Here is a 23,719-nt window from a genome sequence, read left to right on the forward strand (position 1 = left end):
ACCCAGATAATGCTGACTTCATTTAGGTGATAATCAGTGTTCCCCTCTAAGGGTATGTCTAAACTACATGGCTCCATCGACTAGATTCTGTTATAATTTTTTTCTTTTCCTTATTCTTAATCTAAAGCATTTTGCACTGTATCACTGGTGTTCAGTGAAGCCTCTGAGCTGGCATTTTAGAGGTGTTAATATTTTAGAGGTGTATACGAGTGAATGTTTGCAATTTAATTAGTCTGTCAGTACATGGATAGTCTCTTGGTCTGTCCCAGATTTAAACAAGATTTTTAAGTAGCTGTTTAATGGTCACATTCAATTCACTCAAAGTGACAAGAAGTCCCATGTATCAGAGGGGTAGCCGTGTTAGTCTGAATCTGCAAAAGTGACGAGGAGTCCTGTGGCACCTTATAGACTAACTGAAGTGTAGGAGCATAAGCTTTCGTGGGCAAAGACCCACTTCGTCAGGTCAGAAGTCCCATAACACCTTAAAAACTTTAACAGATTTATTTGGACATAAGCTTTTGTGGGTCAAAACCACTTCATCAGATGGAGTCCATGCATCTGATGAAATGGTTTTGACCCACGAAAGCTTATGCCCAAATACATTTGTGAGTCTTTAATAGGGTAACCTTACATCCAGTTTTTTCCGGACATGTTCTTGTTTTCCCATGTTAAATCGCCAGCCGGCCGGCTTTTTTAAAACACAAAAAATGTTCGGGGAGAGGGTTGTGGCAGCTGCCTTCAAGGGAACATTTGATTGTTATTTGAATTCATGCGCCTGGACAGTTCATGGCTGCTCTGTGCATGCTCCGCAGTGCATTGAGGGAGAAGTGTGCGGCTGCGGCAGCAGCTCCGGTGAGACCCAGGGTGTTAATAAAAGAATAAAAGAATCTGGAGCTTCCTGGCTGCCTGGAGGGGCATTAGGATGGAGTGTGGGACCTAGGGATGTCTGGCTTTGTGGGAGGGGTGAGGGCATTGGGTTCGAACAGTGGTGCCTCACACCATGAGAGCCAGCAGGGGCAGAGGCAGCCCTGGCAGCAGCAAGGCAGGGACCAGAGCCCCGAGCTTGGCGTGCACGGGGACAAATTTGCTGGCTTTCGAGTCTGGCCTCCTGTGTGAGTGGAACAGCTGCTGCTGCAGCGACACCTGCAGGCACCAGGTGTCCTCTCTTTTGAAAGTTCAAATATGGTAACCCTGGTCTTAAAGGTGCCACTGGAGTCTTTGTTGTTTTTACAGATACAGATGATCATGTCTTCTCCTCTGAGACTTGTCAAAAAAAAGTAAAAAAATATATTTAAAAAAAATCGTAATTGTCTCACATAATAAGTGTGTATTATATCTGGACAAACCAAAGAAATGGTTTGAGGTAAATAAGATGAAGTTTAATAAGGACAAATGCGAAGTACTCCATCCACTTAGGAAGGAACAATAAATTTCACACATACAGAATGGGTAGCAACTGTCTACTGCAGAAAGGGATCTAGGGGTCATAGAGGACCACAAGCTAAATATGAGTCTACAGTGTCACGCTGTTGTGAAAAAAGCAAATGTGATTCTGGGATGTAATAACAGGAGTGTACTGAGCAAGATACAAGAAGTCATTCTTCCGCTCTACTCTGCATTGAATAGGCCTCAGTTGGAGTATTATGTCCAGTTCTAGGCACCACATTTCAAGAAAGATATGGAGAACTTGGAGAAGGTCCAGAGAAGAGCAACAAAAACAATGGAAGGTCTAGAAAACATGAGCTATGGGGGAAGACTGAAAAAGTGGGCTTGTTTAGTTTAGAAAAGAGAAGACTGAGAAGGGACATGATAGCTGTTTTCAAGTATCTAAGGGTATGTCTACACTACCACGCTAGTTCGAACTAGCGGGGTAATGTATGCATACCGCACTTGCTAATGAAGCCCGGGATTTGAATTTCCCGGGCTTCATTAGCATAAGCGGGGAGCCGCCATTTTTAAATCCCCGCTGCTTCGAACCCCGTGCAGCGCGGCTACATGGGGCTCGAACTAGGTAGTTCGGACTAGGTGCCTATTCCGAACTACCGTTACTCCTCGTGAAACGAGGTGTACCGGTAGTTCGGAATAGGCACCCTAGTCCGAACTACCTAGTTCGAGCCCCGTGTAGCCGCGCTGCACGGGGTTCGAAGCAGCGGGGATTTAAAAATGGCGGCTCCCCGCTTATGCTAATGAAGCCCGGGAAATTCAAATCCCGGGCTTCATTAGCAAGTGCGGTATGCATACATTACCCTCCTAGTTCGAACTAGGAGGGTAGTGTAGACATACCCTAAAAGAGTGTTACAAAGAGGAGGGAGAAAAACAATAGGCTTAAATTGCTGCAAGGGAGGTTTAGGTTGGACACTAGGAAAAGCTTCCTAACTGTCAAGGTGATTAAACACTAGAATAAATTGCCTAAGAAGGTTGTGGAATCTCCATCACTGGAGATATTTAAGAACAGGTTGGTTAAACATCTATCAGGAATGATTTAGATGGTGCTTGGTTCTGCCGTGAAGGCAGGGGACTGGATTTGATGACCTCTTGAGGTCCCTTCCAGTTTTAGTATTCGATTACTCTATGACATTATAATTTCAGCTAACATCACTCCGATGTGTATGGAATTTAACATTATTCTTTCCTGGTGACTGAGTGGTTCAGGGAACAATAGGGTACAGAGCCTTTTACTAAAATGACATTTGTTTGAGACTAGCACAGCTCTGTTGTAACTGAGAACTGTTGTCTGATGGCAGTGTGAAAGTGCAAATATCTTAACGTTGGTACATGAGGTGAGAGTGGAGAATATTCACACCATAAAAATCACCCCTATGTGGTATCTTCACTTGCTTTCTTAGTAGAGAGGCCAAAGACATGATATGAACAGAAAATAAACCATCCTCAAATATATAATGTCTCCCCAGGTCATAGCTGAGATGCACTTATTGTCTGCTGTGGGAGAATTACTCTATAACTATTTGTGATGCTCCTGTTCTAGGGATCACTGCATATTCACAGGCTTATGTTCAAGGCTATCAGTCTTCCATTAGCACTGACTCCACACACAAATATTGCCATGTTTTGATAAGTAATCAAATGTTTATTAGTAATTAACATAATTTATTTCATAATCATTTTCTGTTTGTAGTTTACAAAGGCACTGTAATCAAGGGCATATACCCTGCTCTGATGGAAAATCTATAGAGAGAGACATAATTAATTGCATAACGCTGTCATGTATCAATTGATTCAGTAATGGAAAACATCTATTTTTAACAAGTAAATAACTGCCATTTTATTAAATGGGTAAATAGCTAAGAAAATATAGTCCCCTGATCAAGAATGGAAAAACAACATTGCATCAGCTGTCTTCATTTCTGTGGTACATTTATGTTGCAGACCATAAACTAGGGGCAAGCCTGCTGATGGGGAAGAGGGGAACACAGGGAGGCTACGGGGCAGTTGCTCCCAGCTTGGCAATTCAAAGGGACCTGGGGCTCTTGGCTACTACTGCTGCTATTGTGGCTGCTGCCAGAGCTCTGGGCACTTTAATTTGCCGCCGGAGCACCATGCTGCACATTCCAAGCAGCGCTAAGGGCTGGGAGGGTGCACTGGCTGGCTCTGAGGGCTGCCTGGTGCAGGTGTTATGTGATGGCGGTGCTGAGGGCTGGCTGCCCCCAGCCCTACCCCTGCCAGGAGTGTGGAGCGGCCACTTCCCAACCCGTCTTGCCCAAGGGACTGCAGAGGCTGTGAGCTCTGCTGAGTGAGGGAGAAATCTTGACTTCACTGAAGTAGATGAGAGTTTTCCCCTTGACTTCAGAGACCATGATTTCTCTCTATATAGGCAAGATAAGTACATCTGAACCAAAAGGTCTGTCCTCTCCACTGTAGGCTTTCACCAAAATAGCATGGAATTTGACGTAAATGGAGCTCTGTGGGAGTCGAGTCCTTTAAAGTTTTAATATATTTTTTGAATAATCAAAGATGGAGAATCTCAGTTTTATAGATGACATTTCCCTCCCTTCTGAATGCAGACAGTGGGGTGTATTCTAGATATGTTAGGTGGGTTAGGATTTAAGCTGGGAGGGTTGAGTATTATAGTGAAATGAGGGACAGATCATGGTGAGTTTGGAGATGCTGAGGGTTATTGTGCTTTTCAACTTTCACATGAATGATGATTTTTGAAAAAACAAAAATTGATTCCAGTTAATCGGACATTTTTGACCATATAATCTGAATATCTTGTCTTTCAGAATAGTTTAAAAATGAGTGTTTTGCACATGAATTACAGTGATCCAAACAACTTAGTATTTGAGGAAATCAAAATCCTTGGTTTGCCACTTAAACCTACACTTCTTACTGTGACTCTAAATGATATAGTGCAGAATTCTCTTCATAATATCAGCTATGATCCTTCAAATAAGGTAAGTAATATTTGAATTTATGGACAGAACTTTATTAATAACTTTCTGTCAGGTGCTTAATAGAATGGGATTGTGAAAGTAATCATGTTTATACTACATATATATTATTGTAGAATAAAGGCACTGAAGATACATTTTGCTTGTGCTCAAGTGTATAAAAATGTATGTCAGTTTGGCCCTCAGATGCACACTTACAACTCTGTCACCAGTAGAAGTTGTGCATGAACTTGAGATGGCTAGATTTGACATAGAGAGTAGAGTGTCATGTATGTACTAGGCTAAACAGTATTTGATGTGAACATCAATGCTCAGAAAAGCTCTTTTAAAAACTAAGATGTGTGTGACTCTTACAAGTTCTTAGGAATCAGTGCCACAAGCGCTCCTCGTAAGGGTGATTTTGTGGCACATGTTTTGTATTAGCTGAGTAAGCAGCCACTTTAGCCCATTGAGCGGCAATTCATGACTAATGTCATCAAGGAACTTGAAGATCTTGCTGCTGCTGGGTAACCAGTTTCTGCACCACCTTTTCACTATTACAAGTGATAACGTTAAATTAAAATTAGAGAAATAAGTGAAATAGACCCAATATGTATTATAATAATTGTCTAAGATTAGATACATAAAGCCACATTTAGGCATCTTAACAAAACAGTGATCTGATTTTTCATTCATTATAAACTTCAATGAAAGCAGTGGGAACTCAGCCACTTTAATTTAGTTGCCTATATATTAATTTAAGTGCCTAAGTTGTAGAATTCAAGTCTGAAAGTGTTTAGCTTTTATGCATTTGTAAAATTTGAATAAAATGATTATTATGGGGTAGAGCCTCAGATGGAGTACATTGTCATAGTTGTGTTAATGTCAATAGACCTATTAAAATTTATACTCGGTAAGGATCCATATGGGTTGAACACAACATTGGCTTAAATAATTATTCTCTGTTCAATTTTTTACAGGTTACCCATGTAACTGGACTTCAACTTGAACTAGGAAAAGCATATGTGTTGAAATGGAATCAAGTGCTCAGTAACACTGATAAATTTGATTGTCATCCTAGTCCTAATGCAGCAGAAGCAAATTGTGTAGCCATGGGCTGTGTCTGGGAGGTGAGCAAAAATGGTTTCTCCAACAGGGAACAGGATCATACCTTTAAGAAATGTTCATACTTTTCATTATGGTTTGTTGTGGTGAAAAACAAAGTTGGATCAAGGGAATTTCAGCAAATATGCACAAGATTTCATACATTTGTGGAATTAGGCTAAAATTAAAAGGGCAAGATAGAACCATCCCTTCTTAATTTTGAATGGATGTGGGTTTCTACATAAATTGTTCATACAATTTTGCCTGACAAGCGTGAATGCAGTTTTAATAGATGCAAAATGCTATGGAGCTGAAAGGATTGAAAACTTTCTTCTTTGCTGAACATACTTGTCATATTAACCTGTTCAAGGATCTCAGTATGAAATAGTTGCATGTTAAAAATAGGAGTATTGTGGAATTATCTTTAATGAAAGGTTTAAAATTTAGGCTGCTGACTGTTTACTCATCTACAATGTATTTGAATTTTCAGCCTGTCTCCACTGACCGTGTTCCTTCCTGTTACTATCCTTCCGACTATGGTTATTCTGTCAGTCAAATTACATACACTTCATCAGGTTTATCAGTGAACCTCAACAGAAATGTTAATTACATTAACCGAGCTCAGACTTCTACTACCCCTATAAATACACTTCGCTTGGATGTGCAATATCATGACAATAATATGCTTCAATTTAAGGTAAACTCATCTGAAATTGTGAACTTAGATTGTTCCATTGGTTATACATTTTTTCATATATTAATTATCTTTAAAAAAATCTGTCTGCTTTTTGTACATAGATTGACTAACCTGACTTTTCCACTGTAGAATTGATGAAGTAGGTTTCTTCATTCAGCTAAATAGCTGGCATTTGGGGTTAAGCAAAATCTCTTCACAGAAGCTTATGTCAGTGATGGGCTAACTGCAGCCAGAAGGCCGAATGTGGCCCAACAGTGTTCTCTGTCTGGCCCCGAGACTTTGTTTAATGTTTCCCACACTGCTCAGGATTGCTAGAGTCTGCTCATTTCTGCCCACTGGGTTTTTTTCCTGCTGGTATTACTAAAGTGACATGCATGTGAAGTGAAGTATGTGCTGAATGCACAAAGCATTGACTATGAGAGCCATGCGTTCCCTCTGTATGCAACTAAAGCTCTGCTACATTTTAGTCAGCACACTTGGTAAATTCTAGGTGCGCAAGCACAGTTAGCAATGCTACTATGTTTGGGGAGAACATCTTAGTTACAACATTCTTACATCCTATTGATATGGAGGGCCACTCATGCAGTCCATTGACAAGCGTAGGTTGCCCGTTGGTCGCTTATGTCCTAATACAGTGTATAAGACACTAATAACTAATCAAAATTTTAAGAATCTTGAAGAACTTTATGATTAGCATGTAAGTTTTATGCATTAATAGTAAGTATTACTGTAGTTATAACTTTTGTGCTATTTACAAGTATAAAACCTTATTCTAATAATAACCTTTATTAAATTAATCATATTGCATATCCTGAATTGACCTATTAAGACTATGTAATAAAGGAAATGTAGATTTGGTGTTTAAATATAAGCATTAACACAAAAATGTATAAAGAGGGCTTAAAAGAATGAAAATCCTCTTTACTATGTATAAAAATAAATTCAGGGACACATTAACCAACAGAAATCTCTTGGACAAACAAAAGATTCTTGAACCTTCATTGCTTTTTATATACCAGCCCATATATATATTATTTTCTTTAAATTATAATGATATAACTAAGAAAACTAAGAAAAGAATGTCTCACCCAATGTCCTCAGACTGCAATATTTTATTTGTTTTAACTAAATGTTTGTTTATGTCTTTTAACAATATTGGTTACACTTGAAAAAGTTTGTCAGAAATCTTCCTTTGTTTAAGGTTCTACCAATCTGAGAGAAGTGCCCTATAATTAATATGGAGAATAATGATTGAACTAGTAATATTTCTTAAAAGGGATTGAAATCTTAAGAACCATTGATGTATAGATCTTTTGAATATTTTCTGTGCACTCAAATGAACTGATTTCTGCTTTATAGATTTATGATTACAGCAATAAAAGATATGAGGTTCCAGTACCACTAAATATCCCTAGCAGTCCTACAAGTACATATGAGAATCGACTCTATGAAGTAACAATTCAGAATAATCCATTCGGCATCCAGATTCGACGCAAAAGCACAGGGACAATTATGTAAGTGAATTTTTTTTTCTCCCTGTTGGTAATATTTTTTGTTTTAGATTGGGATAAGCCATGTTAGTTTCCACCATACGGTGCTAGGTAGATTCCCTTTTCCCCTCCCCCCCCCCCCCATCAGTGGCAGCAGTTAGTCAATGACAGCCCCTTCTTTTGGAATATGCCTAACCATTGACCATTTGCTTCAGTTAATAGCCTAGTAGACTGATTGTTCAGGTATACGGTGACCACATTTCCTTCTGCTGAAAACAGGACACATGGTAAAATTATTTGCATTCAAATGAGTTCAATGAGAACTAAGCAGTACAAATGTTCAAATTAACATCACGTTTACTAGGCCCTTATTAAAAAGAAATACTGCATAGTTGAATTCTCTATTTATTCTTCATATCTTTAAGACTTTGGGGTCCACACAGGGAGGGATGATACACTCTCCTTCCCCTCAATGGAGAGAGGCAACAATCCATCCCCCTCATGTGTGTGTGTGTGTGTGTGTGTGTGTGTGTGCGTGTGTGTGAGAGATCAACTAGCTGACCCTCCCTACCCAGCATTCTCCATCCTTCATGTCTGACTGGGCCTCTGACCTGACCTGACACCATGTCTTCCTGAGACAACACATGGAGGAGACACTCCCAGATGCAAGCAGCAGCCCTTCAGCATTGTGCAGATGCCTATGGGATTGAGCATTTCTGTATTCCTTGGGGGCAGAACCCAGAGAAGGGTGGCCAGGTAGGTCAAGAGGGCACTAAGTCCCTCCCCACAAGGCTGCCATGGATGCTGTAGGGTTGGGACAGAAATAGGCTGGAAATTGTTTCCGTCTCCCCTGGAACTGCGGAGCTTAGATGAGGGGTGGAGAGGCTTCCCTTTGCTACACTGTTGGGGTCTTGGGCTTTCCTGGGGCATTAGTCCAGCCAGAGGCAGTAGGGGAAGAAAGGAGCCTGCCTGCCAAGTTGTTGATGAGCTGAAGGTTCCAATCTGAGGTTGGTTCACTGCACAGTGCTGGGAGTGGGACATGCTCTGCATTGGGGGCTATGGAGGAGCAATAGAGCTGGGGGGATAGTCAAAAGTGGCAAAGCAGGGAGAGGACTGTGAGAGATGAAGCACATAAAGGGCTGATGGGAGCAGCAGAGGTGAGATGTAACTAGCCACTGTTTGGCACCTGTGCACGCTCATCAACTACCACAGCTCCCAGTGCACAGCCAGTGCTGGCTAGAGATGGATCGGGGGTGGGGCTTTGCTTGGTAATCAGTAGGAGCTTTACTGATGGACAACAGGGCAAGAAGCCAGTCCTTCATGCTGCATCTTTGCCGGTCATTGGAGTCATCGGCGACTGGACCCTCCATTCATTGCTGGTGTATGGGCAGCTGGCCAGTAGGGATATGGCCAGCATCAGGACCCACTAGTACTGATGGGAGGTAGGCAGGAAATATGGGGAAATTTGCCTGTTTTTAATAAAAAGTTAGGACTCTTGCAGGAGGGCTTAAATAAAGGATAGTCCTCTTAAAATGGGTTATTTGGTCAACCTGTTAACAAACTGAACTTCTGTGGGGACAGTAGCATTAAGGAACATCTCCTTTCTTCACTTAAATGGCTAAGAAGTTTCCTGTATCACCTCACATCATTGGCTGTAGTAAGTTTTAGATCCTGTGGTTGAGTGACTCTAAATGCCAGTATTTTATTTCCCTCTGCAATCCCATGTCTCATTTGGATAGAATAATTGGCAGTTTGCTTTTGTTTTTGGCATGGGTAATAGTTGGTTATGACAAAAGATGTTCAGCAAATCTTATGGCTCGCCTGGGACTGTGATTTATTTTTCTCCTTAGCATCAAGGTTGTGATTCTAAGTTATTTTTTACTTGTGACTTACTGCTATTGGCATTAGTTATGATGGATTGCTTTTGTTTGTTCTGTTTCTTTTTCTTTTGTAATGAGCATTTGTTTGCTTTCTGCATGTGCAAGGAGTTTTTGCTGCTTTAGGGTTTTAAGCTACATGGTTCTTCAGACCAAAGGGCAACAAGCCCTGACAGCAGTGGTCAAAATTCCTCTTCCAATCCGTGTACTATCTGCTTTTCCATTTGTGTGTCTGCACATTAATACTAGTCAGCATAGTATTTTAACTTTTCTCAAGGAATATGATATGGTTTCTCAGCAACTACAGCAGTTGGGAAATGGGGAAGATACCTGTCTAGAGGAAAGGCTTCTACCTAAACATAGGCTACAACTGATAGAGATTGGACTGTGGAAAGACCAACTGTATCTCCCTAAATGGGAAGGAGACAGTGACTGATGTAGATAGCCATGGCCAGTAGGTGTGGTTATTTTGTGGTTCTTGTTACATGCAAGGACTTTGGACAGAGAATAGAACTTGTCTGAATCATCCAAATGGGAAAATGCTTATAAGTTGTCTTTGAGAACATCTGGACATTCCTACTTTTTACAGTTGTGGCGATCTGATGAGTTGTTTCGTATATTTAGTCAGTCAGTGTCATCATTTGAGTGTATGTGCTTTCATTATTTGTGTTAGGTGGAAATATCTGGTGACAAGTTTTGTTTGTTGTCAGTTGATGTTTTTGTTTTAATTAATTTTCCATACTTTGTTGAAATCCCTTTATTCTAGGGGGGCCATTAGTATATCTGAGAGATTATCTTCAGGCACTTCTCCAGAAATGTGCTTGCAATTTAAATGCAATTGATTCCACTGCAAAATGTTCTTCTAATCAAATTCAGAAAAAAAAGAAAAATTAGACTTGCATCCTGTGGTATTTTAGCTAGTATCCTCTATTTTTTTATTGCTTAAATCTTTTGGATTAAAGACATTGATACAGGTTGACCCTCTGTAAACCAGAACTCTCTGGCAATATCTCTGGCCACAGCAGCTGGGAGTCCTGCAGCAGGAGTGCCAGCATCTAGGAGAATTGCTGGGCTGGTGGCAGTGGAGCAACCTGGCCAGATGCACCTGGCAGCCTAGCCGGGTTAGTGGCAGAGGTGCTGATAGGCCAGCTGGATCTGGGAACACTGCTGGGTCGGCAGCAGCGGGGCCAGTAGTCAGGAGAGGTGCTTGGTATTGGGAGCCAGCAGCCAGAAGGGGAGCCTGACAGCTGGGGGAAAGGCCGGCTACTATGGGGGTCAGTGTTTACATTTGTCAGCCAATGGTCTGTGTCTTTACCACTTGGACCGGGGTCCCATCGCAGAGGGCAGCCAACAGGCTGACAGACGCCCCAGAGTTTATAGGAAGAGCTTATTACATTTCAGATTTCAACTGCTAGGATACAGGATCCCTTTGCAGTAGGCAGTCTAGGGAAGACTGAGAGATGCCCCTGTCAGCCGACGGTCAGGGCAGTGTGTGCGTGTGTGTTACACCCAAGTCTTCAACTGCTGAGACACAAAGTCTCGTTGCAGTGGGCAGCCTAGGAGGCTGGAGGGTGCCCCGAAAAATAGTTTAACGTCTGTGACTTTACTGCTAGGACCGGGGTCCCATCGCAGAGGGCAGCCAACAGGCTCTCAGACGCCCCGAGTTTACAGGAAGTTATTACACCTTAGATTTCAGCTGCTAGAATTCGTAATTCCTTCGCAGCGGGTGGGCAGCCTTGGGGAAAGACTGAAAGGTGCCCCAGTGGATTCTGCCACCTAGGTGTGACACATCCAAATGCCCAAGCTCTTCCTATAAACTCGGGGCGTCTGAGAGCCTGTTGGCTGCCCTCTGCAACGGGGCCCCGGTCCTAGCAGTAAAGTCACAGACGTTAAACTATTTTATGGGGTGCACTCCAGCCTCCTAGGCTGCCCACTGCAACGAGACTTTGTGTCTCAGCAGTTGAAGACTTGGGTGTAACACACACGCACACATTGCCCTGACCGTCGGCTAACAGCCCCAACGGATCTGTCCTCTGGAAGTGACACGATCCAAAATGCTCAAGCTCTCCCAATACTTGTCCCTTATGACTGGTTGGAGTTCTTTTAAATTGTCCTTGGTTTTGTTACAGCAACTGAAGGAGTCAGTTAAAGCTTAAACAGTTACACGTTTATTAAAGAAGCTTATAAATCATATGGCTACAATGGCTATTGCTCTATTTCTTAACTGCTAGCAAATATAGATCTTAAAAATGGTTACAAAGAAAATAAAGGTACAAAATAGAAATAATGGTACCAAGTGACAGCTTAATCTTTAAAGAGCTCTAAGTCTGTGTGTACACTTAAGACAAAGAACTACATCCAGGTACAATTTTTACCCCCTTCTGTGCCTCTCAACTCCAGTGGGTCAAGCCAGGGCCGGTCCCTCAATTCCTAGGAAAGACAAATATGAGGTGGGCATCCCCGTGGAACCTCGGGAGGTCAATCACCTAACCCAACCAGCAGGTAGATGGTAGAATGACACTCAAAGTGAGTGTGCTGCTGGACCCATCTTTATACCCATAGGGGCCCGTATCCTCTTTCTTATCTAAAATGCCAAATTGTACTGGTCTGTCTTTGTGACGCCTGTTCTTACAAGCAAGTTTCAACTTAATTTACACTTGCAAGAGAGATAACTAAATTGTAAGTACTGGACATTTTTTTTACTGGGCGAGAGATTCCTCCCCCCGCGGACGGCTGTGAGTTCGTATCAATATGGGTTTCAGTCAAGGGCACTCCTCGGCAGTCTCTTGGTCAGAAATTGGCGTATCTCTGTTTACAGCCATTCAGGGTCACTGAGCTGGCATATCCGGGCCCTCTGCTCAAGGCTTTTACTGCTCTGTGTGCCCTACATGATCCAGGCAAGCAAAGATGGATGTTACAGGGGGGCTCCTGTCTGGCTACAACATTCCCATGTCCAGCAAACTCTCTTGATTCATCACCAGTTAGGTCCTGAGGGTGCCGGACCAGAGACGTCCAACCTGTACAACTGTCAAAGCTGATGCACACTCAAATGCAGAGACTTGCTCCCGAGCTTGAGAGAGTGAGACAGAAGTGTAAGAGACGAGAAGAGAGGAAGAGACGTTTTCTATGTGATGTTGCTTTGAGGGCATTTTCTGGAAGCTGCATATAAATGTGATAACTAAAGATTGAGTCTAATGCTATATAAGTTTTTTCCTTTGAGGTGTATCTGGGGGACAGGGTTTACCTTTGGTGGTTAAGGGGAGAAAAATGTCTCAGGAGGGCACCAAGAATTATGGAAAGCAACCCCAAATTGCTGCCTCTGTTCATGGTCTGAAGCAGTGGTCACCAATCAGTAGATCAGGATCTACTGGTAGATCTTGGAGCCTCTGACAGGTGATCCTGATTGGTTTGGCCAAGAGGCTGTCAAGTGCGACACTTTAGCTGCCCCTCTCCCCACTGCTGTGCATCTCCTGCCTTTTGCCTTGGAGCTGTCTTCCCTCCCTCCTTCCCCCAGCTTCCTGCTTGCTGTGCAGAGAAGGGAAGGGAGAGGAGGGAGGATTGGAGAGGAAGGGAGGATGGAGTGAGCAGGGGGCAGGACCTCAGAGAAGTGACACAGAGGAGGTGGGGCAAAGGTATTTGTGTTTAAGATAGCTCCTGGATTGAACTTAAATTCAAAAAGTGATCTTTTGCTAAAAAAAGGTTGGAAACCACTATAGACTGAAGCCAGCATTCCAAATGAGAGAGTGGGTTGCAGATTACCCTCTGACCCTTGACAGTGAAGAATGAGTGGAGTTTGCTGCTTGAGACTGTAGTTCAGAGCCTGTCAGGGTTCTGGGAAGAGGATGTAACATTCAAGGAATTCCTTCTGTCACATAAGACAGTGACTCTCTTCCTTGTTCCTGGTTGTTACATTACATTAAAGACTGGGAAAGTACATTAAAATACTATACATTTCATGTAAAAAAATCCATTGTTGCTACAGGGATGTAGTATTTTTAAAAGGGAAATTATAACCATGTAATCTAACATCAATGCCTGGAAAGATAGTGGAAAAAATTATTAAACAATCAGCTCATAAGCACCTTGAGGATAAGAAATTATAAGGAATAACGAGCAAAGATTTGTGAGGAACAAATTGTGCTAAACCAAGCTCATTTCTTTCTTTGACTGGATAGCATTCATATCAAAACAAGTTCTAATTTATTCAAAAGTTTGAGAAATTGTCATAGCGAACACATTTATATATCTTATTTTATATGTATTTATGTTACTGTATATATTTATAAAAGGTGTGATAGACTTTTATAGTGAGATAGTGAGAAAGGTCTCTGACACAAGGAGTTGACTACCTATAATTTAGACAATGTGCAAGTACAAATTAGAGAAAGATAGGGGGTGCGCTGGACTGGTTTTCATAGTTCAGATAATAGGTTCAATTCTTTTCCTTCTTAATGAATAGGATGTTTCATGTTCATAGGGAGAGGAGGATTAGAACATAGGAGTTTCACAGCTAAAACCTGTGGAAATACTTTGATATGCTTTTAAGTTTGCAAGGGAATGCTTTATGAAGTCAAGTGTTTATTCTGTTTGTTTTATGATTGACAAGTAATATGCTCAACTTAGCTTAGTTAGAGCGGCGAGGAGTCCTGTGGCACCTTATAGACTAACTGAAGTGTTGGAGCATAAGCTTTTGTGGGCAAAGACCCACTTTGTCAGATGCATGCATCTGACTAAGTGGGTCTTTGCTCATGAAAGCTTATGCTCCAACAGTTCAGTTAGTCTATAAGGTGCCACAGGACTCCTCGCCGCTTTTGCAGATTCAGACTAACCCGGCTACCCCTCTGATACTTAGCTTTGTTTGCTGATCAGAAATATTTATAAGAAAACAGATAAGTAGAAAGGTATACAATATTTATAGCTCAGCCATTGCTGCAATTTTTAGTGTTGAGCTAGTTGTTTCATCTCCTTTGTTTTTAAAAAATTTTACGTAAGCAGTGCAAAGTACCAACTACATAGTGGAGATAACTAAAGGTTTCAGAAAAACGAAAAGCACTCCCAAGATAATTGCTACTGATGGCTAATGCATTGCACAGTGTCCATGTAGAAATGTTTTCTTACCAGAACAGAATTTTAAACACAAAACCAACATTTGTAATTATTTTTCTCTTACTTTGGAAGTTATTAAAATTGTAGGTACAGAAAAATATTTGATGGATTTAGGGCCACAATTAGTTTGCTCAATAACATGACAGTAAACACATTTTGTGGGAACTTTCCCTCCTTCAGCAATGAAGCATTAGTAAGGGACAACAGAGAACAATGATGTGAACACTTAAAATATTTAAAATATATTTTACTTTCTCATTTCTGAAAAACTATTTTATAATACAATTTATTTTTTAAAGGTACTTTGAATTGTACCATGAATACTTTGCCACACAGAACAATAACAACAACAAAAAATCATATCTTCAGCTTGCTTGGCTTGCTCTTCTGGAACTGCATAATTATGCAGAAAATCTATTAGCAGATCATAATCAGGTTAACAATAAAGAATGAATTACACTGCACTTCATTCAGATTCAGAAGTAGATTTTTAACACTAGACAAAAATCTGTTATAAACAGTAATGACAGATCCTTGTTTACCAAATCACATGTGGTACCAGGGTATGGAATGTGAAGGGGGTAGGTTGAGGTTTGGTGATCATATTGTTTAAAAAACCTCCACCTAATTAAGCTCTGCCCATATGTGTTGACAAAATGAGAAGACGCTCATAATAAACTGTTCAGACACCTCACTGAAGTTGATTGCCTGTTGAAGGTGTTGTTTCAGGTTGTGTGCAAACCTGTATACGCATCTCTGTATCAGTTACATTTGGTTAACATTTTTAATGTTTGTATCTGTAACAGTAAGAGACATCTTTTTTAAAAAATTTAAATGAAAGGTGTGTTACTGGAGGACGAGATGAAAACTTCAGTACAGTGATGGTGCCATATATAAGCTGTTTTTGAGTCTGTAACTCTTACCCCTCAATATTCTCTGCTGCTTTTCTTTATTCTTTCCACCCTTTACTGACAATAATGGGATAACTCTCATTCTGTTTCAGCTGGGATTCTCAGGTCCCTGGCTTCATCTTTACCGACATGTTCATTCAAATTTCTACTCGCCTGCCATCACAGTATGTCTACGGATTTGGTGAAAATGAACACACTATGTTTCGGCGTGATATGAACTGGCACACTTGGGGAATGTTCGCCAAAGACCAGCCCCCTGGTGTAAGCAGAAACAGATTTTGTTTAATCTCTTTGTAGCTACATTTTCCATGATTTATATCAGTAAAAGTCTTTGCGGTGTGGTATTCCCTCAGTTCAGGTCTACACTAGACCTGGAAGGTTGGTGTAGGGTACACAGCTGGAGTCAGCTTACCTTAAACTGAGCTTGGCGCCATCTTCACAGAGGAAGGCCAACAGGAGCAAATGCTCCCATTGGCTTTCCTTACTCCTGAGTAGCCCTTGGCATTTTATTTAGCGGGTCTTAACTAGACCCGCTAAATTGAATGCCAGAAGATCAGTCTCTGGTGCAGCAAGTGAAGATGTGGCCTACGAATGAACCAAGGCAGACAATTTTTGAGAATTTAAGATACAATTTACTGAATTCTGCTTGGGGGCAGGAGGTTCATATTTTGCCTGTGGCTTGTAGGCCAGAACTGAAAGTGCGAGCGAGGCCTGGCACACAACTCAGGAGGGGGTATTACACTATGATTATTTGGCGTGGAATGATAAAAAACCATCACTAAATATGCAGGCAGGCCCAGCATTGAGATTACACATAGTTCTGTGAGTCCTGATTTATGGAGTTCATATCTCAGTCCTAGGCCTTAGTTGAATAGAGAAACTAGTATAAATGTTCATCCAGAGGTCAGCAAAGTCAATGTAAAAATCCTGTTAGACAATAGGTCAGGACTAAGAGGTTTATGATATGTAAAATGTGTTTCAAGGAATGGACATCTCTACTCCAATCTTTTTAGTTATGATCAAAGTCCTCAATTGGAAATCAAGTCTTGATGCAGAACTGAAGAGTGGCAAATGCATCATATGCAATAGTACATTGCTGCTTTTCATGCTTCTCAGCTAATTGTTTTACTGCAAATGATAGTTTTAGAAAAGCTAAAAAAAGTGTGATGCCAATTTGCATATTATAGGATGTTGTAGTGTATAATAGAGATAGTCAAATTTCCAAACAACAGAAATGTTGGATACACAGTAATACTCACATTCCTGTTCAGCATGGAAAATCACATACCTGTGTGAACATACTAGTGTCTAGTGTCTGGTAACAGGTAATGGATGCATGTTTTATGCGTCGGTTATTTTCTGCTTGGTGATGTGAGGTTTGCAGCCCTTCTAAAGCGAACAATAACAGTGGTGGTGTCTTTCTCTTAGAGCTGTCACACAATGGATGTTTTGGTTCTCTGGCAATTTTGAATCAGAAACAAAATTGTTTCCTGTAGAATTTAATACTTTTCAAAATTTCCACAACTTTAAAATAGATTAAAAAATGAGTCAAACTAAATGTTTTGTTAGACCTGAAACAGAGCTTTTCAGTTTGATGAAGATTTTTTACATTTTTAGTTTTTAAAATAACATTACAGAAAATTCTGAAACAAAAGTGTTGTAAACTGAAAAAATGAAAGGTTTTGTCTAAAAAATGTTGAAACACATATTCAATATTTTTTAAAACTAAGCTGAATCTGTACAAATCATTGCCAAATCTTCATTTTTGCGTGCATGAGTGTACGCATGCACACGTACACACACATGCACCAGCAAAACCTTTTAATCTAGCGCTAATTGCTCTATACCAAGTCTTTCTTATATATGCTGCTTCTCCACCATGCCGTTCATCATAATTATAGTCTCCTCATTGTTACCATTTCAGTTCTAATGCTTTTCAAATCAGAGTCACCAGTGTGGATTACAAAAATCTGTTTGAAAACAGGACTGCTTTGTACTGAGAAAGATGTTTCATGTTAGCAGAAATGTATCAATAGTTATTCAGGGACCTAAAGTAATACCATTACTTTGTTCGTACTTGAATGCTCTCAAACATATTGAGTTAAAATGTCAAAGTGTTGAAAATCATTTTTTGTAGGGAACTTAGATATTGACCACAGTCTGTAATTCTCTTGGAAGTTGTTTGCCCAATCATTTGTTGCTGTAAATAAATGGAAAATATGTGAATAGTTATGATATTTGTGCAGCAGAAATTCAAGTCTTTTTTATTTTGCAGTACAAACTGAATTCTTATGGTGTACATCCTTTTTACATGGGCTTAGAAAATGATGGAAATGCTCACGGAGTCCTCTTGCTTAATAGCAATGCAATGGGTAACAAAAAAATTACCTTTTTTGTTCCTGAAGTCCTTTCATATATTGTCCTTTTCCTTAACAATATATTATTTAAACATTCTCTTTCTGCTTCCATTTTCTGTCTTTTCAGATGTCACATTCCAGCCAACTCCTGCCCTGACATATCGCACTATCGGAGGAATTCTGGATTTTTACATGGTGTTGGGCCCAACACCAGAGCTTGTTGTTCAGGAATACACTGCAGTAGGATTGATATGCTGTCACAATTAATTATATTTTTGTTCTGATTATATATATATTATCATATTTTAATATTGTATTTTCCCTCTATTTTGTTATTAGCTAATTGGTCGACCAGTTATGCCACCATATTGGGCTTTGGGATTTCAGTTATGCCGTTATGGATACAAAAATGACATAGAAATCTCTGACCTGTATGAAGAAATGAAGGCAGCTCGGATACCTTATGTACGTTTTTCCAATTAAAATATATGCTATCAGATTTTTCTGACCCCTAATGAAAAGCAGAAAAACAACAACTGCAGAACATAAATTACTGTATGCACTTAAATGTAATTCAACTTCTTTGTATATGCTGAGTTAAGTAACAATACTGCTCTTTTTACTTTTTATCCATATTTTAAAATCTTATTCATGTATATATTTGTTGGTTGCAGTTAGCTGAAATAATTTTAAATGTATGTATATTCCTGGAATTTGGTCTCAAACATTGCACCATCTTTCGGTTCAGTCCTGCATTCCCTGTGCTCTGAAGAGACTTATTGAGTTAGTGGAAGTATTAGAGATGCAAGGAATGCAGGAATGAGGTTCTGGTGAAGACAAATTGGGACATTGGCTAGATTTAGCCTTTCAAAAGCAGAATTGTCTTGGGATGGGTAGTGGTGCAGCTGGAGTCCTTGTTAGAAATTCTCTTTGACTCCCATGGGGCTCCTTAGGTTAAGACTTTATTGATGCAATTGTGGAAATTATTCTGTAGAACAAGCAACATTGGTATACAACTTCTACCCCCGAGCCCTAGCATTTTCTCATATTATTATCATTTGTACTAGGGTAACACCTGTAGGCCTCAATGGGTCCCTTTCTTGTGCTAGGCACAGAAGTATTCTGTTATGAAAACCAGTAGGAGGAGTCAGGAGATGGAGGAGGAGGAGAAAAATGCAAAACATATTGTGTGTTACATTATTTTACCCTGAAATATTATTAAAGGACCATGGCTAGGCACCCACCCAAGGAAAACTTCAGAAGGAACCCCCGTAATGATACATCAAGCTAAAAGTGTTCAATCACTTGATGATGCAGACCAATTCATGGAAGCATCTCAATACGTAACAATCTGATGTGAATATCCATTTTCCTCACTATTTCATGACATTGACACTCACGCACAATAAAAATGGAAATTCATTGCTCTGTAGCGTAAGCACATTTTCTATCTTCAAAATGAGTTTTGTTAATAAAAGGTTTAATTTCATAGTGTCTTGATTTTTGGAGTGTGTAACTTTATTCATTAAATATCATTTGTTTTAAAATGGATCAGCTCCCCATTTTACAAAGAGAAAATAGATAGCTGTCTTAATTTGACTGCAGTGTTATAAATATAAACATAGCAGAAATGATGCTCACTTTACAGACATTGTTGTGTCCTACAGGATGTGCAATACACTGATATTGATTACATGGAACGACAATTAGACTTTACCCTCAGCCCAAACTTCACTGGACTACCAGCTCTGGTTGACAGGATGAAAATGGAAGGAATGAAATTCATCATTATCCTGGTCAGTGTTGAGATCAACCTTTTTTACCCTTGTTATAGGTTATAGATACACATACTTCATCTAATGCTCTTGATATGTATTAAATTGTTCTCCATACAAATGTACAATTGTATCTTATCTTTAATTTTAGGATCCAGCCATTTCAGGCAATGAAACCAATTATCCAGCCTATACAAGAGGTGTCCAGAATGATGTCTTTATTAAATGGCCCAATAGCACTGAAATTGTATGGGGAAAGGTATTGTTTTTAGATCACCTGATAATATTAGAGATGTTATTTCCAAATGTGAATTGGATTATCATGGTTAAGAGGTGACTTGATGATGGTTTACAAGTACTTACCTGGGAAAGAGATACTTAATAGTAAGCAGCTGTTTAATCAAGTGGGAAAAAGCATGAATTGATGCAGTAGGAGGTTGGGGCCATGACACCTGAGCTGCATTGATTCAGTCAGTAGAGTTGGGGCTGCTATTTAAAGTTGCCCTGTTAAGGAGGTCCATGACATGACTACTTGCCTTCTTACAGGGTTAATCCGCATCTGGTACCAGGCTTGCCAATGGGGGGGGGGGAGGGGGGAGGGAGGGAGAAGGGAACAAAGGAGGCAGTTAACCCAGGTGATTCAAAGAGGCCCAGGGCTCCCAGCAGCAGTGGTGGTAGCTGGGGCCCTGGGCTCTTTTAATTGCTTCTGAAGCACCATCCAAGGCCCTGCCCCTTCTGGGAGCATGGGGAATCAGGCACTGGCCACTGTTGGAAGACAGGATACTGGGCTAGATGAATGTTTGATCTGATCCAGCATGGCTGTTCTTATGGTTTTCACAAGGTGATCATGACCTCTGGTAATTTCCCTGGGATCTGTGGATCTTGAATCTGTGGATTTGGTTGGGTCTGGGGGGCTGATTCTTTGATTCTGAATGGGGGCAAAATACTTTCTTATATCCTCTAAGAGATCTGTAGGAGACACCACGGCACTCAGCATGCCTTAAGAACATAAGAACTGCCTTACTGGGTCAGACCAAAGGTCTGTCTAGTCCAGTATCCCATCTTCCAACAATGGGAATGAACAGAACAGGTTCAAGTGAGCCATTTCCTGTTATCCATTCCCAGCTTCTGGCAAGCAGATGCTAGGGACACCATACCTGTCCGTCCTGGCTAATAGCCATTGATGGATCTATCCTCCATTAATTTATCTAGCTCTTTTACGAACCCTTTTGGGTTTTCTATGTATTATCACAATTGAGCCTATGCCATGCACCATGCTGAGCCATTTATATATTGTTGGGCCTAGAGGCTCCTTTTTAAATTCAGTTTGGAAGAGTGTCTAACAAAGAAAGTAGAAATAGCTGTATGTTCTAAGGAAGTCCAGATCTTCAGTGGTGGGAACAGAGCACAGAACACAATTCTTGTCAATTACATACAATCCTATGTTTTGAGTTTGGCTCAAATGAGTGTCATATTTTTCTGATGAAAATGGTGTGTTGTTTGCAGCAGAACAATGAACAAGTGAATCTGGCTAGCTTTAGGGGCAGTCTATGTGGAAAGGAACATGAGTGATGGGATATGGTATCTATGAAAATGAGGAGTAATGTGAGTTCAAACCAAGGGGTTTGGTTTGAACTAATGTGTCCCAGTGCGCACTTTCACTTTCAAAACAGCTGTCGAGCGGAGTAATGCGCCGGTGAGATCATACTAATGAAGCGTGGGATATTTAAATCCCTACTTCATTAGCAATTTTGGTCACCTACATTTGCATCCCTAGTTCGAACTAGGGAGCAAGTGTAGATGTTGCTTAGAGACAAAGGGGATGATATGGAAAACTTGTAATGAGAGTGATCAAGGTATTGTTTTTGAGAAGCAGCTGCTTTGTTTTTTAGGATTCCATCATAGTGTGTAAAGCATAGTGCGTTGTAAATTTAGTATCAGCCCATGTAATTTAGAATGATTTTTTTAAAATGCCCTTCCTCTTCTGTAGGTTTGGCCAGATCTTCCCAATGTAGTTGTTAATGAATCACTAGATTGGGATACTCAAGTAAAGGTAAGTGTATTGCATTACAATGATGCTGTATTTTGATGGGTTCCTGTCACTGATTGGCAAAATCAGAAGGACGTGGTATTACAGTTGCTTAAGGGAAACAGCAAAGCAGTTATCAAATATAATCAATTTCAATGATAGGTAAGGTAGAGACATAGAAAATGGGTAACCAATAGGGATGTAAGCGACTAATCAACTATCTGATAAGCAAAAGCTTATCAGATAGTAGACACACTAGTCGACTAGTCACTTCCCCCACCCTTGATTCTTCTGTCAGAAAGAGGCAGAAAGGGCAGGGGGAAGAGGAGGGGCTGCTGGGGGGAGCCTGCTTAAAAGCTGGGGCTTTTGTACATTTCAAAGGAGGAACACCCCTGCTGCATACTTGCCCCCTTCCACGGAACTGGAGCTCAGAGTCCCCTGTTGGCCCCAGGTTCCATGTGGCCCCAGGTTCCTCACAGCACTTCTGCCTTTGAAATGTAGCAACAGCCAGGGAGGCTCTTGCTACATTTCAAAGCGGAAGCACCCTTATCGACTAATTGAATAGCTGATGGAAATTCCATCAACTATTCAATTAGTGGATTAATCTAATTTTAGCATCCCTAGTAGCCAAGTCTACTACAGGATCTAAGAAAAAAATATAAAACAATCTGAGGCCTTTAATAAGCCCCCCAACATTTCAAAGTTATCAGTGCTTCCTGTTTTCATTTTAATCTTTGGCATGTATTATAAAAAGAATAATGAGGCTGTGTCACTTTCTTTTTTTTTTTTATTCCTTCACTGGAAAAAATTTTTTTTTTTTTTGCTTTGCAAATACCTCTTCATGGAGTTTGTAAAATTGAGTATCCTTGAGTGATTTGTGGTTCATTTAAATATTTTATAAAGCTTATCCTATTCCATCATGTGCTTAAGGCTCAACCCTATGAGAACACCCTTTGTTTTCATAGACTTTAGTTGAAGTTCATGGCAAACTCCTTGTAGAGTAAAATGGTGAAGTAGTCAAAATATTACAATTCATATAATAAATAAACATAATTCAAAGCTTGAACAAAATATTTGCTATGAAATATCCCATTTATGTGGATAGATTACAATTCTCTGTTGTCCTCCCTTTCACTGAGACTATAATATTTTTCCCCATTCAGTAATAGTCTCACTAACTTTAAGTTATGCCTCTCCAGTTAGTTACCTCACTGACAGTTTTTGGTTTGCATACGGAATATAGGGCTGAGCTCTAAGTAACCACTATGATTATACAAAAACTGATAAAAGGTGTATATTATGTAGGGGTTAGAGCAGAGGGTAAGGCCAGGTCTACACTACTGGGGAAGGAACTACTAAATTACTCTGAAAGATTGATCGCTGCAGCGTCGATCTTCCACTGAGTGAAGACATGGCCATTAAGACTAGTTATGCCATGCTACAATAGGCGGTTTTACTACTATCCATCAACATAATATCTGAGCCATTAGTGCTCTTTTATGCTCTGGCAATGTAAAGGGACTTAAAGTGAGTAAATTTTTGCCTCTGTGTGCCTCATCTTACCCATTCCAGAAGTGATGTTTCTATTACAGCTGAAAAGTAACCACAACATTTCTCTAAGCGTTATTGCTCATATAAAATTAAAGCCTTTGTTAGTCTCCATGTTAAGAATCACAGAAAATAGTGTTTATAGTTAGAACTGTGCAATCTTCAATGTAGGAAATCAGAAACCAAGCAAAATTTACAGGGATGCAAATCCAGTAATTCCATCTCAATAATCTGTATCTTTTGTCTCTTATGTTGTATATTACTTTTACAGCTATACAGAGCTTATGCAGCTTTCCCAGATTTCTTCCGCAACACCACAGCTCAGTGGTGGCAAAGAGAAATAAGAGAATACCACACTAACCCAAACCAACCAGAGAAAAGTGTGAAGTTTGATGGTCTGTGGATTGTAAGTATATATACTTTCTCTGTTTTATAGC

General features: G+C 40.2%; 1 protein-coding gene across 4 annotated transcripts in view; it reads left to right on the top strand.

Moving 5' to 3' along the window:
* SI (sucrase-isomaltase) overlaps positions 1-23,719 on the top strand; it is a 177,506-nt gene that overhangs the window by 72,156 nt on the left and 81,631 nt on the right. For all 4 annotated transcript variants that reach the window (XM_075937870.2, XM_075937869.2, XM_075937872.2 and 1 more), the window contains 12 exons: positions 4,242-4,412; positions 5,369-5,518; positions 5,983-6,189; positions 7,549-7,703; positions 15,666-15,834; positions 17,849-17,945; positions 18,058-18,170; positions 18,270-18,395; positions 19,598-19,726; positions 19,857-19,964; positions 21,696-21,758; positions 23,554-23,688. In XM_075937870.2, coding sequence (XP_075793985.2) covers positions 4,242-4,412; positions 5,369-5,518; positions 5,983-6,189; positions 7,549-7,703; positions 15,666-15,834; positions 17,849-17,945; positions 18,058-18,170; positions 18,270-18,395; positions 19,598-19,726; positions 19,857-19,964; positions 21,696-21,758; positions 23,554-23,688 — 1,623 coding nt within the window. The remainder of the gene's footprint in view (positions 1-4,241; positions 4,413-5,368; positions 5,519-5,982; positions 6,190-7,548; positions 7,704-15,665; positions 15,835-17,848; positions 17,946-18,057; positions 18,171-18,269; positions 18,396-19,597; positions 19,727-19,856; positions 19,965-21,695; positions 21,759-23,553; positions 23,689-23,719) is intronic.

Source organism: Pelodiscus sinensis, chromosome 10 (genome assembly GCF_052426305.1).
Source record: "Pelodiscus sinensis isolate ZL-2025 chromosome 10, ASM5242630v1, whole genome shotgun sequence".
Classification (NCBI taxonomy): domain Eukaryota; kingdom Metazoa; phylum Chordata; order Testudines; family Trionychidae; genus Pelodiscus; species Pelodiscus sinensis.